Source organism: Dama dama, chromosome X (assembly GCF_033118175.1).
Source record: "Dama dama isolate Ldn47 chromosome X, ASM3311817v1, whole genome shotgun sequence".
NCBI classification, from domain to species: Eukaryota; Metazoa; Chordata; class Mammalia; order Artiodactyla; family Cervidae; genus Dama; species Dama dama.
In genome coordinates this window covers 85,177,239-85,191,302 of record NC_083714.1, presented here as the reverse complement: position 1 = coordinate 85,191,302, position 14,064 = coordinate 85,177,239, and the positions used below count along the sequence as shown (strand labels likewise).

Sequence of the window (14,064 nt, the reverse complement as noted above, 5' to 3'; positions counted from 1 at the left end):
ACACAGAGCCTATGGACACTATGGATAGAGGTTTGTGACACTGTACAGGAGGCAGGAATCAAGACCATACCCAAGAAAGGGAAATGCAAAAAAGCAAAATGGCTGTCTGAGGAGGTCTTACAAATATCTGTGAAAAGAAGAGAAGTGAAAATCAAAGGAGAAAAGGAAAGATATACCCATTTGAATGCAGAATTCCAAAGAATAGCAAGGAGAGATAAGAAAGCCTTCCTCAGTGATCAATGCAAAGAAATAGAGGAAAACAATAGAATGGGAAAGACTAGCGGTCTCTTCAAGAAAATAAGAGATACCAAGGGAACATTTCATGCAAAGATGGGCTCAAAAAAGGACAGAAATGGTATGGACCTAACAGAAGCAGAAGATATTAAGAAGAGGTGGCAAGAATACACAGAAGGACTGTACAAAAAAAGATCTTCACAACCCAGATAATCACGATGGTGTGATCACTCACACTCACCTAGAGGCAGACATCCTGGAATGTGAAGTCAAGTGGGCCTTAGGAAGCATCACTACGAACAAAGCTAGTGGAGGTGATGGAATTACAGTTGACCTATTTCAAATCCTAAAACATGATGCTGTGAAAATACTGCGCTCAATATGCCATCAAATTTGGAAAACTCAGCAGTGGCCACAGGACTGGAAAAGGTCAGTTTTCATTCCAATCCCAAAGAAAGGCAATGCCAAAGAATGCTCAAACTACCGCACAACTGCACTCGTCTCACATGCTATCAAAGTAATGCTCAAAATTCTCCAAGACAGGCTTCAATAGTATGTGGACCGTGAACTTCCTGATGTTCAAGCTGGATTTAGAAAAGGCAGAGGAATCAGAGATCAGATTGCCAAATCCACTGGATCATCGAAAAAGCAAGGGAGTTTCAGAAAAACATGTACTTCTGCTTTATTGACTATGCCAAAGCCTTTGACTGTGTGGATCACAATAAACTGTAGAAAATTCTGAAGGAGATGGGAATACCAGACCACCTGACCTGCCTCTTGAGAAACCTGTATGCAGGTCAGGAAGCAACAGTTAGAACAAACTGGCTCCAAATAGAAAAAGGAGTACATCAAGGCTGTGTATGTCACCCTGCTTATTTAACTTATATGCAGAGTACATCATGAGAAATGCTGGGTTGGAGGAAGCACAAGGTGGAATCAAGATTGCCAGGAGAAATATCAATAACCTCAGATATGCAGATGACACCACCCTTGTAGCAGAAAGTGAATAAGAACTAAAGAGCCTCTTGATGAAAGTGAAAGAGGAGAGTGAAAAAGTTGGCTTAAAGCTCAACATTCAGAGAACTAAGATCACGGCATCTGGTTCCAACACTTCATGGCAAATAGATGGGGAAACAGTGGAAACGGTGGCTGACTTTATTTTTGGGGGCTCTAAAATCACTGCAGATGGTGACTGCAGCAAAGAAATTAAAAGACGCTTACTCCTTGGAAGGAAAGTTACGACCAACCTAGACAGCATATTAAAAAGCAGAGACATTACTTTGTCCACAAGGTCCGTCTAGTCAAGGCTATGGTTTTTACAGGAGTCATGTATGGATGTGAGAGTTGGACTATAAAGAAAACTGAGCGCTGAAGAGTTGATGCTTTTGAACTGTGATGTTGGAGAAGACTCTTGAGAATCTCCTGGACTGCAAGGAGATCCAACCAGTCCATCCTAAAGCAGATCAGTCCTGGGTGTTCACTGGAAGGACTGATGTCGAAGCTGAAATTCCAACACTTTGGCCACCTGATGCGAAGAGCTGATTCATTAGAAAAGACCCTGATGCTGGGAGGGATTGGGGGCAGGAGGAGAAGGGGACGACAGAGGATGAGATGGTTGGATGGCATCACTGACTCATGGACATGGGTTTGCGTAGACTCCAGGAGTTTGTGATGGACAGGGAGGCCTGGCATGCTGCGGTTCACGGGGTCACAAAGAGTCAGACACAACTGAGCGACTGAATGGAATGGAATAGACAAATTCAAGGCCCTTAAGTTCTAAGAGTTTTACAGTTTTAGCTCTGAAATTTAGGTATTTGTTTCATTTTTAGCTGTACATGGTGTAAGGTAACAGTTCAATCTTCTTTCTTTCACATGGAGATATTCAATGGACACAGCACCATTTATTAATGACAGTATCAAGATGGGTACAGAGCTTTTTTGGGGGAATGATGGAGTTCTGGGTAGATGGTAGTGACTGTTACATGTTGTCAATGTATTTAATGCCACTGAATTGCAAATTTACAAATGGTTAAAATGATAAATATCATAATATGTATACTTGACCACAGTAAAAATTAACACAAGATACTACTTCACACCCACAAGAATGGGTATCATTTAAAAGATTTAAAAGATATTAGGAGGTTATTAGTGAGGATGTGGAAACATTGGAACCCTCACACACTGCTGATGTAAATATAAAACAGATAAGCACTAGACTATTTGTGAAATAATACAAAACTGAAAAAGTTTTGACAGCTCCTCAGAAAGTCAAACATACAAAAATTTATATGCATTTGTTCACAGCAGCATGATTCATAATAACCAAAAAATAGAAACCAAATATCCATTAAATAAATGAATATTTTTCAGCAATATTAGTGAATAAAGTTCTGAGTCATGCTACAATATGGATATACCTTGAAAATATGCTAAATGAATGTATTCAGTCATGAAAGATCACATCCTGTATGGTTCTTTTCATAGGAAATGTTCAAAATACACAAATCCATAGTGATAGAAAGTAAAATAGTGGTTGACAGGAACTGGGGTAGGGATATAAGGGAAAGTGAAGAGTAACTACTAATTGGTAGAGAATTTCTGTTAAAGTGATGAATATTGTAGTGAAGGCTATACAGATCTGACAGTACACTAAAACCACCAAACTGTACTCTTTAAATGAATGGACTGTGGTATGTGATTTATATCAATAAATTTGTTATTTTTTAAAAAGTGACTTGGACATTGAGTTGTTTAGAGATCTTCTAACAGCAATTGCACTAGAATTTAGACCTTTCATATGATTTTTACCCTGAACAAAAACTAGGAAAAAAACTGACTCACTAGAAGTTTTAACATGATCTGAGGATATTAATTCGATTTCTTTAGCTTTAAAAGCAGTGATTAGAAAGTAATCAATCCCTTAATGCTTGAATTTTTTGGTTCAGCACAGATTATAAAACTATGGGATGGAAACAGAAATTAAAATAAATCTCTCAACTATACCTTTTTTAAACTATACCTGTCAAACTAGATAATTACTTTGGTGCTTTTGAGGTCAAGTAGCAGTGAACAAGGACTGACTATATTAAAAATGAGGTAGAAAAAGCACAAGTTTCCTCTACCCAGGATCTCACACTAGAATATCAAGCCTTTTGTGAAGCTCTGCTTTATGAAAAATTTCACATTTAGTATTAAGAAAAAACACCAAGTGTCCATACTTTATGTACACACAGAGCACAAAGTTTTACAATATGGTTTTACAATCTCTTTTCTCTATGATAAGACATTTTTGGTCTTGAATCCTACCTGAATCTTATTATTTTATTATTCTTTCAAGATTAATTTTTAATAGTAATTTTATAGTGGGACATAGGAAGGATCAATGTATCAAACAGTCTGGTAAAGATCTTGTGCCACAAATAAGGGAATTAAATGCTATCTTCCCTCTTAATTCTTCAGAGATTCCTCTAGGTATCCTCTAAAAGATCGATTTTTTAAGGCCACATGCTTCTCCTGAAGCTTTGGAAATATTAATATCTTATCCTTGAAGAACGTCTGGGAATACAACACACTCTTGTTCAGTTCAGTTCAGTCGCTCAGTCATGTCTGACTCTGCGACCCCATAGACTAGAGCACACCAGGCTTCTCTGTCCATCACCAACTCCGGAGCTTACTCAAACTCATGTCCATAGACTCGGTGATGCCATCCAACCATCTCATCCTCTGTTGTCACCTGCTCCTCCCGCCTTCAATCTTTTCCAGCATTAGGGTCTTTTCAAATGAGTCAGTTCTTTGCAACAGGTGGCCAACATATTAGAGATTCAGCTTCAGCATCAGTCCTTCTGATGAATATTCAGGACTGATTTCCTTTAGGATGGACTGGTTTGATCTCCTTGCAGTCCAAGGGACTCTCAAGAGTCCTCTCCAACACCACAGTTCAAAAGCATCAATTCTTTGGTGCTCAACTTTCTTTATAGTCCAACTCTCACATCTACACATGACTACTGAAAAAACCATAGCCCTGACTAGGCAGACTTCTGCTGGGAAACTAACAGTCTCTGCTTTTTAATATGCTGTCTAGGTTGGTCACAGCTTTTCTTCCAAGGAGCAAGTGTCTCTTAATTTCATCGCTGCAGTGATTCTGGAGCCCCCAAAAATAAAGTCTGTCACTGTTTCCACTGTTTCCCATGTTTCCACTGTTTCTATTTGCCATGAAATGATGGAACCAGATGCCATGATCTTAGTTTTTTGAATGTTGAACTTTCAACTTTTTCACTCTCTTCTTTCACTTTCATCAAGAGGCTCTTTAATTCTTCTTCGCTTTCTGCCATAAAGGTGTCATCTGCATATCTGAGCTTACTGGTATTTCTCCCGGCAATCTTGATTCCAGCTTGTGCTTCCTCCAGCCCAGTGTTTCTCATGATGTACTCTGCATATAAGTTAAATAAGCAGGGTGACAATAGACAGCCTTGAGATACTCCTTTCCCTATCTGGAACCAGTCCTTTCCCTACCTGGAACTGATTTGTTGTTCCATGTCCAGTTGTAACTATTGAATTCTGACCTGCATAAAGATTTCTCAAGAGGCAGGTCAGGTGGTCTGGTATTCCCATCTCTTTCAGAATTTTCCACAGTTTGTTGTGGTCCACACAGTCAAAGGTTTTGGAGTACTCAATAAAGCAGAAGTACATGTTCTTCTGGAACTCTCTCGCTTTTTCAATGATCCAATGGATGTTGGCAATCTGATCTCTGGTTCTTCTGCCTTTTCTAAATGCAGCTTGAACAGCAGGAAGTTCATGGTCCACATACTGTTGAGTCTGGCTTGGAGAATTTTGAGCATTACTTTGACAGTGTGTGAGATGAGTGCAGTTGTGTGGTTTTTGAACATTCCTTAGCATTGCCTTTCTTTGGGATTGGAATGAAAACTGACCTTTTCCAGTCCTGTGGCCACTGCTGAGTTTTCCAAATTTGCTTGCATACTGAGCACAGCATTTTCACAGCATCATCTTTTAGGATTTGAAATAGCTCAACTGGAATTCTATCACCTCCACTAGCTTTGTTCATAGTGATGCTTCCTAAGGCCCACTTGACTTCACATTCCAGGATGTCTGCCTCTAGGTTGATGATCTCACCATCGTGATTATCTGGGTTGTGAAGATCTTTTTTGTATAGTTCTTCTGTGTATTCTTGCCATTTCTTAATATCTTCTGCTTCTGTCAGGTCCATACCATTTCTGTCCTTTTTTGAGCCCATCTTTGCATGAAATGTTCCCTTGGTATCTCTGATTTTCTTGAAGAGATCTCTAGTCTTTCCCATTCTATTGTTTTCCTCTATTTCTTTGCATTGATTGCTGAGGAAGGCTTTCTTATCTCTCCTTACTATTCTTTGGAATTCTGCATTCAAATGGGTATATCTTTCCTTTTCTCCTTTGCCTTTTCCTTCTCTTCTTTTCACAGCTATTTGTAAGGCCTCCTCAGACAACCATTTTGCCTTTTTATATTTCTTTTTCTTGGGGATGGTCTTGATCACTGCCTCCTGTACAATGTCACAAACCTCCATCCACAGTTCTTCTGGCACTCTGTCTATCAGATCTAATCCCCTGAATCTATTTCTCACTTCCACTGTATAATTAATTCTAAGGGATCTGATTTAGTTCATACCTGAATGGTCTAGTGGTTTTCACTACTTTCTTCAATTTAAATCTTGAATTTGGCAAGAAGGAGTTCATGATCTGAGCCACAGTCAGCTCCTGGTCTTGTTTTTGTTGACTGTATAGAGTTTCTCCATCTTTGGCTGCAAAGAATATAATGAATCTGATTTTGGTATTGACCATCTGGTGATGTGTAGTCTTGTGTTGTGTTTTTGGAAGAGGGTGTTTTCTATGACCAGCACGTTCTCTTGGCAAAACTCTATTAGCCATTGCCCTTCATTCTGTACTCCAAGGCCAAATTTGCCTGTTATTCCAGGTATTTCTTGACTTCCTACTTTTGTATTCAAGTCCCCTATAATGAAAAGGACATCTTTTTTGGGTGTCAGTTCTAGAAGGTCTTGTAGGTCTCCACAGAACCATTCATCTTCAACTTCTTCAGTATTACTGGTTGGGGGCATAGACTTGGATTACTGTGATATTGAATGGTTTGCCTTGGAAACGAACAGAAATCATTCTGTCGTTTTTGAGACTGCATCCAAGTACTACATTTTGGACTCTTTTGTTGACTATGATGGCTACTCCATTCCTTCTAAGGGATTCTTGCCCACAGTAGCACATATAATGTTACTTTGCCAAAAAAAGGGAGGCATACAAAAAATACTGAAACAGGAAATAACACATGTATCTCTTTTATATCATCTCAAGAAACCATTCAGGCCTCCCAGCAATCTAAGGATATAAAAATTAAGTATATGAGATGACAGGTCATATCTATCACTGACACCATAGAATAATTATCTTATGAAACAAATTTTATTTTTCTGAAAACCAGTATCCAAAATGCACTACAACAAACAAGGCACTAGTAAAATAGAAGACATTCTTTTGAGTCCAAAAACAAGATATATTAAAAGTACAAAGATAATTCAGGTTAGCTTCAGAAATACTTCTTGCCTAAAAAACTTCCATTTAAACTCTTCCCAAACTGACATAAAGAGTTTTAAACATAAATCAAGTCAGACTTCACTTTTTACTCATGAGGAATAAGATTCACTTATTTCATTTTATAATATTTACCAAATGCTGAATATATTTATTCTGAGTACTTAGTACTGCAATAAAAAATAAATACATAAGACATGACCTTAAGGAATTCAAACTCTAATGGCAAAAAAAAGGCTGTTAAATTCCCAGGAATAATCTATGGAAGAAAGGGGAAACATGCTTATAACTGTGAATTCCCTAATACTTTTAAATCTCTAGTATGTGTAATTATTTTCCACCTAATTTTTATATAGGTTCCTTCAGAGTTAAAACTCTTAACCTTGTTTCCAATACCTGCTAACCTCTATTTTGAAAAGCAAATTTTGCTATAGAATCAGGAATTTCCTGATGGATACCTCGGAAAACAAACACTGAACCATGGATGTTTCCTGTAGTAAAAGTGAAAATTGTAATGCTTTTATACAGAATCAAGGGAAAATAAAGAACAACTGAAGATGAGAAATATGCATAAATATTTGAAAAGCTTAAATTTACCCCACTCAAGGTACATCTATTAAAATTCAATATATTCTATTCACTGTAACAGAAAAATAAGTATAAGTATCACTGTATTTTCTAACAAAAACATACTAAAATCTTTCAAAAGAAGAAACCTTTGGAAGGTTTTTATCAAGATGAAGTATATTTTAGCCCAAAGGGAATGAATTTAGATTTAAATAGGATAAAATACAAACTATCCTCTGATAAGGCAGAAACGCCATTTTACTTTGGCCATTGTAACAAAACCTATTTTCCCCTAGAACTTGAATCAGAGTGAATCTATATCCCTATATATTATAATGCAAACAATACTTAAACTTAGTTTAAATAAAATTTTCATTTCTCTTTTGGTAAAAGGAAAGAGGAGAAAAACAAAATTTAGGTTTTCTGAGAAAAGACAAAGCCACATACACACTTCTGTATCTATAACTAAATACTCAGTGCTTTAACAAAATCCATCTACAACCTACTAGGGCAATCATTTAGTTTGTGGACCCCTACTCAATTCTGGGGGAGTCATAGCAAATCTCTCCAGATAAAGTATATAGCTTATGTTCCTAATCAGTAAAAACAGATGTAGCTTATGTTCCTAATCAATAAAAATGGAATCAGATAAAATCTACAATACAAGCACTAGCTAAAAGGAATTTTTATAACTGCTGATTAAGGTCTGAGATAGCATTAACTTTCTTATAAGAGCAAAGCTATCATTCCAGAAGCAAAAGATATATAAACAGATGAGATCATCTTTGAAAACACAGTGTTTGGCTTATCATTAGAATGTAATGAACTCAATACTCCAGGTGATAGATACCTGAGGGGGAAGGTATGAAAAATCAGAATCAACTTACATGGTAACTTCTCTATTTTTTGATATGTACATCAAAACTATTCATAGTTCTTTTCATGAAATTGATACCTAATCAATTCTGTCTCCAGCTATTAAACGCATCCACTCTGAAAAACAGAAAAGGAAGAGATAAAGCAACTCAATTTTATTAAGTGTTTACACTATGCTAGACAGCTGATAAAGATTTTCATGTAGGTATTACCATGTTCAGTGCATAAGTGAAAAAAACAACTTGGTTGTTGCTAACTTTTCAAACGTTACAGAACTGGCTTTGAACCCAAATCTAACCTTTTATCAGGTAATTCCAAATGAAACTAATTTGAGACCAGAGCTCAAACCGTCTAAATTTTATTCCAAAGGATTGAAGATTAATCCATTTTCCACTATTTCCTTTCCCCAAGAGTAGAAAACATCAAATGCAAATAGACTTCTTACTGAAGTTAAACGACAATTTCTAATTCTTGGAAAAGTTTCTCTAATGTTGAAAAAACAACAGGTAAAGAATAATATAGTTTGGCTCCATTTGTACCTTAAGGAAAGCCTGATATTTAATATTTAAAATGGGAACGATTACAGCACATTTAGTCACTCTCTCTAGCCTATAATATTATTCCAGGCATGGAAGTTTTAGCTTATTGTTGCTAAGGACACCCTCCACATCCTCTGTCCCTAATAAGTCCACTAGAGAAAATGGAATATAAAGAAGTGCAAAGTACACAATATAATGTCAGCTAATGTTAGCATACATGTTGGGGTATTTTTTTAACAAAATTGAATGGTTACTTTACTGTTTTGCAACCTTTCCTTTCCATTAATATACAGTGAATAATCTTCTGCATTATTATTTTCTAAAACAATTTTTAATGTCAGTATAGTATCCCATCATGTAAAGAAAGATGCCAGAAGCTTTTTCTCAAGCTAACAGCACTTAAAAAGATAGATATGCTTTTGTTGCAAGAACTGCAGCTGCCTACTAATAGGGTCTGTATTAAGGCTGCTAAATTTTAAAATCAATTTTTATTTACTCAGAACATAAGTAGTACAGAAAAAAGGGCTACGTGCACAGACTATTACAAAAGATTCACTAAGGGAAACTTAAAAGAATTACCAGTGCTTGCTTAAGCTGTTAATTTAAGGGTTAAGCTAAAATTGTCTATAAAAACACATTGGCCAGGATGTAGAAATATTAAGAAAATTCTCAAATTGCCAGTGGAAGTGTAAATTAGTAAAACCATTATGGATACCAATTTGGCAATTATCTTATAATAAAAAATAGAACCAGAGAGATGGGATGGGGAGGGAGGTGGGAGGGGGGTTCAGGATGGGGAACACATGTAAATCCATGGCTGATTCATGTCAATGTATGGCAAAAACCACTACAATATTGTAAAGTAATCAGCCTCCAACTAATAAAAATAAATTGGAAAAAAAAAAGAAAAGAAAAATAAAATAGAACTGACCTCCTAAAGAAGCTCTAGCACATGTGCAGAGAAACATTTAAGAATGTTCTCAGTAACATTTTTTAACAGTATCAAATTAGAAAAACATTCTGAATATCCATCAATGGTATACAGATAGATTGTAGTCTACCCATTCAACTCAAAACTAATGAAATGAAAAACGAGCAATCTAGATCAGTGTTGTTCAACAGAGATATAATATAAGCCAGAAATATACTTTAAAATTTTCTAGAAGCCATTTTGGAGAAGGAAATGGTAAACCACTCCAGTATTCTTGCCTGGAGAATCCCAGGGACAGAGGAGCCTGGTGGGCTGCCGTCTATGGGGTCACACAGAGTCGGACACAACTGAAGTCATATTTTTATGACTTTAGCATGAAAAAGCATTTTATGACTTTATGACATTTTAGCAGCAGAAGTCATATTTTTAAAAATGCTGGTGAAATTAATTTTAATCTTATTTAGTCCAATATATCCAAATTATCATTTCAACATATAGTATAAAATAATTAGTAATGAGATATTTTACTTTTTTTCATAATAAGTCTTCAATCCTGTGTGCAAATACACTTCCAGCACATCTCAATGCACACTGGCCACATTTCAGGTGCTTAATAGCCACAGACAGTTAATGGCTATTGTACTGAACAGTGTATATCTAAAGCTACCTCAAAATCCCCAAAATACTGAACCAAAAAAATAAAGTTGCAAAATCATATCTGCTATATCCAGAAAGCTGTGGTACATATACACAATGGAATATTACTCAGCCATTAAAAAGAATACATTTGAATCAGTTCTAATGAGATGGATGAAACTGGAGCCCATTATACAGAGTTCAGTAAGCCAGAAAGATAAACACCAATACAGTATACTAACACATATATATGGAATTTAGAAAGATGGTAATGATAACCCTTTATGCAAGACAGAAAAAGAGACACAGATGTATAGAACATATTTTTGGACTCTATGGGAGAAGGCGAGGGTGGGATGTTCTGAGAGAACAGCATCGAAACATGTATATTATCAAGTGTGAAACAGATCGCCAGTCCAGGTTGGATGCATGAGACAAGTGCTCAGGGCTGGCACTGGGAAGACCCAGAGGGATGGGATGGAGCGGGAGGTAGGAGGGGGGATCGGGATGGGGAACACATGTAAATCCATAGCTGATTCATGTCAATGTATGGCAAAAACCACTACAATATTGTAAAGTAATTAGCCTCCAACTAATAAAAATAAATGGAAAAGAAAATCATATGTGCTATATCCTATCACTTAAATAACCTATAAAGCTAAAAAATTCTTTTTTTTTATTTTTATTATTATTATTTTTTTTTTCTAGTGGGTTTTGTCATACATTGATATGAATCAGCCATGGATTTACATGGATTCCCAATCCCGATCCCCCCTCCCACCTCCCTCTCCACCCGATTCCTCTGGGTCTTCCCAGTGCACCAGGCTGGAGCACTTGTCTCATGCATCCCACCTGGGCTGGTGATCTGTTTCACCATAGATAGTATACAAAAGCTAAAAAATTCTAAATAATGTTTCTGGTTAAGGATATGTAGAAACTTATCTACATGTATGTATACATATATATTATGTAGAAAGTATTTAAAATTCCATGAGACCTCACCTCTACCTTTAATGTTTTATTTCTTTTTTTTGTTTGGCTGTTTTTTGTTTTTATTTTTTTAAAAGAAATCTGAAACAAACATGACAGAAGATTTCATAAAGGAATGTAATAGATGCAGAGGTGTTCATTCATACTATAATCTTATCTGAAATGTTTTCAAATTATAATTAATTTGGGATATGCATGTTCCAAAACTCTCTTTTCTTACTTCTATTTACATTCAATCACTTAAGTCTGAAATATGCTAATGAAGTATTTAGAATGTAAACATCATACTTCACTTTGATATACACAGAGCAAAAACATCCTTCTGTCCTTTATGTAAGTTCAATAATAAAAGGTAAAGAAAAACTTCAACAAATTTAAGGTATGAATTGACAAAATTATCTCATTTATAAAAAAAAAATCATCTCATTTATTTGCTCAACAGCATTGACTATATAGCTATTGAGTGTGTGTTCAGTTGTGTCCAACTCTTTGCAAATCCATGGACTGTAGCCCTCCAGGCTCCTCTGTCTGTGGAATTCTCCAGGCAAGAATACTGGAGTGGGTTGCTATTTCCTATTTCAAGGGATCATCCCTACGCAGGGATCAAACCGGCATACCCTGCATCTTTGGCAGGCGAATTCTTTGCCATTGCACCACCTAGGAAGCCCCACATGGCTATTATGAGCATTCAAAAAGTTCATAATGTGGTAAATAGATTTTTCTGTCATGAGTCATGTAGTCATATGGAGAACAACAATATTTACACACCAAGATCAAAGAAAAACAGCTAAACACTGAAACAGTGACTTATGGCCCTCAGTCACTTGAGTCATGTCCGACTCTCAGTGACCCCAGGCAATTCTCCAGGCAAGCATACTACAATGGGTTGCTGTGCCCTCCTCCAGGGGATCTGACCCTGACAGTAACTGTTAAATGGAAAATTTTAAAAGAGATTACTAAAATTACATATCAGTTTAATGTACCACAATGGGACACACAATTATTTCCTAAAATAAAATTTTTTAAAGACCAGTGAAAACACATATGCAAAATTCTCATTATTCATGCTACTTTAGTTTTGGTTAAATATGAATTACTGGTACATAACCTAAATATTCTAATAAAGGTTCATGGTATATGAAAGCAGTTCAAAATGAGAAGCACTGAAACCACAGAGACTATGAGCAGCCACAATTCAGAATTTCAGATCATTCACAAAAATAAAGTTTACACAAAAAGAAATCTGAAAAAAAGTTGAAAAAACAGCTTTAAAAATTGAACTTCAATTATACCAATTGTTGGAATTTACTTTGAAATGAGTAAAAAAACAAGATGGATTGCTGCATGAGAGTTAGATACATGGAAAATATGTGATAAAACAAGTGTAGTAAAATGTTAAAGGTAGAATCTAGGTTGTGAATATATGTAAAATCATTCCTGAAAGTCTGAAATATTTCAGAAGAAAATGTTGAAAATTTTATACCTTAATAATGTGAGAGTATACTAGCTTCTAAACTTCAAGTATGGATGAACTCCAAACATCTAAAACACTATCACCTAACAGAAGTCAGGAAGGCAACCTGATTTTTGTATTAGTATCAAAAGAAAAAAGCATCCACTTGTCCTTTTGCAAATACTAGCTGGTTTCAGGTAAATACATCACAGTATAGTTTTTTTAGAAAAACTTCAATACAATAATGTGACATCCAGAATTTGTTTAAAACTAATCCAGTGAGGGGGAACTTAGGTTAGTATGTATTAAACAGAAATAGAAAATTCAACTAATTCATGTACCATGAGATGATAACTATTGAAGATGGTATCACGTACTTATACGGTTCTATTTTCTTCCTTTTGAATATGCTTGCAACTGTCCAGAATAAAAGAAGTTAAATATATAGAGACTATTACTTTAATACCCAGTTCAGGGTCATACCTTAGAATAGTGGCCTGTAGACAATAAGGACTCAAATTTGTATACAAGTATTTATAACAGTAGTAAAAACAGAAAGAAATCTGGAGTTTAAACTCATTTCTGGTTATATACAATTAAAAATGGATTAATGCTTATTTATGAATTCACTTCATAAACACATCCAAGGCATTCATTTAAGTGTCCCTTGCCCTGACACCTCACTAGGTGTTCCTACAGAAGATTCAAGCATGATCAATATACACACATGCTGATATAAAAAAAAAAATAGCTAACAGTTACTATTATTTCCCAAGCGCTATTTCTAAATGCTTATTATGCATGATCTCATTTAATCCTCAGAACCACCTCAAATATGTACTATTATCTCCATCTCTCCTTCATGGATCACAGCCTTGTCGTGGCGAAGGGGCTTACATAACTCAATGAAGCTACGAGCCATGCCATTCAGGGCACGTATGGACAGTATTAAAACGGGAAAAAAGTATGTCATGGGAAGATGAGCCCCGCAAGTCAGAAGCTGTTCAGTATGCTACTGGGGAAAAGTGGAGGGCAATTACTAATAGCTCCACAAAGAATGAAATGGCTGAGCCAAAGTGGAAACTATGTTCAGTTATGGATGGGTCTGGTGGTGAAAGTAAAGTCCCATGCTATAAACAACAATAGTTCATAGGAACATAGAATGTTAGGTACATGAAGCAAGGTAAATTGGATGTGGTCAAGCAGAAGATGGCAAGATTGAACAACAGTATCTTAGGAATCAGT

General features: G+C 36.0%; 1 protein-coding gene across 13 annotated transcripts in view; it reads right to left on the bottom strand.

Annotated features, from left to right (window-relative positions):
- ATRX (ATRX chromatin remodeler) overlaps nucleotides 1-14,064 on the bottom strand; it is a 277,372-nt gene that overhangs the window by 240,550 nt on the left and 22,758 nt on the right. For 10 of the 13 annotated variants that reach the window (XM_061136821.1, XM_061136832.1, XM_061136829.1 and 7 more), the window contains one exon: nucleotides 8,282-8,387. The exons of 2 other annotated variants lie outside the window; for them this stretch is intronic. In XM_061136821.1, coding sequence (XP_060992804.1) covers nucleotides 8,282-8,313 — 32 coding nt within the window. In that variant the 5' untranslated portion in view covers nucleotides 8,314-8,387. Of the gene's footprint in view, nucleotides 1-5,895; nucleotides 5,979-8,281; nucleotides 8,388-14,064 lie in introns of those variants that run through there. One more of the 13 variants, XM_061136825.1, reaches the window with a different exon arrangement.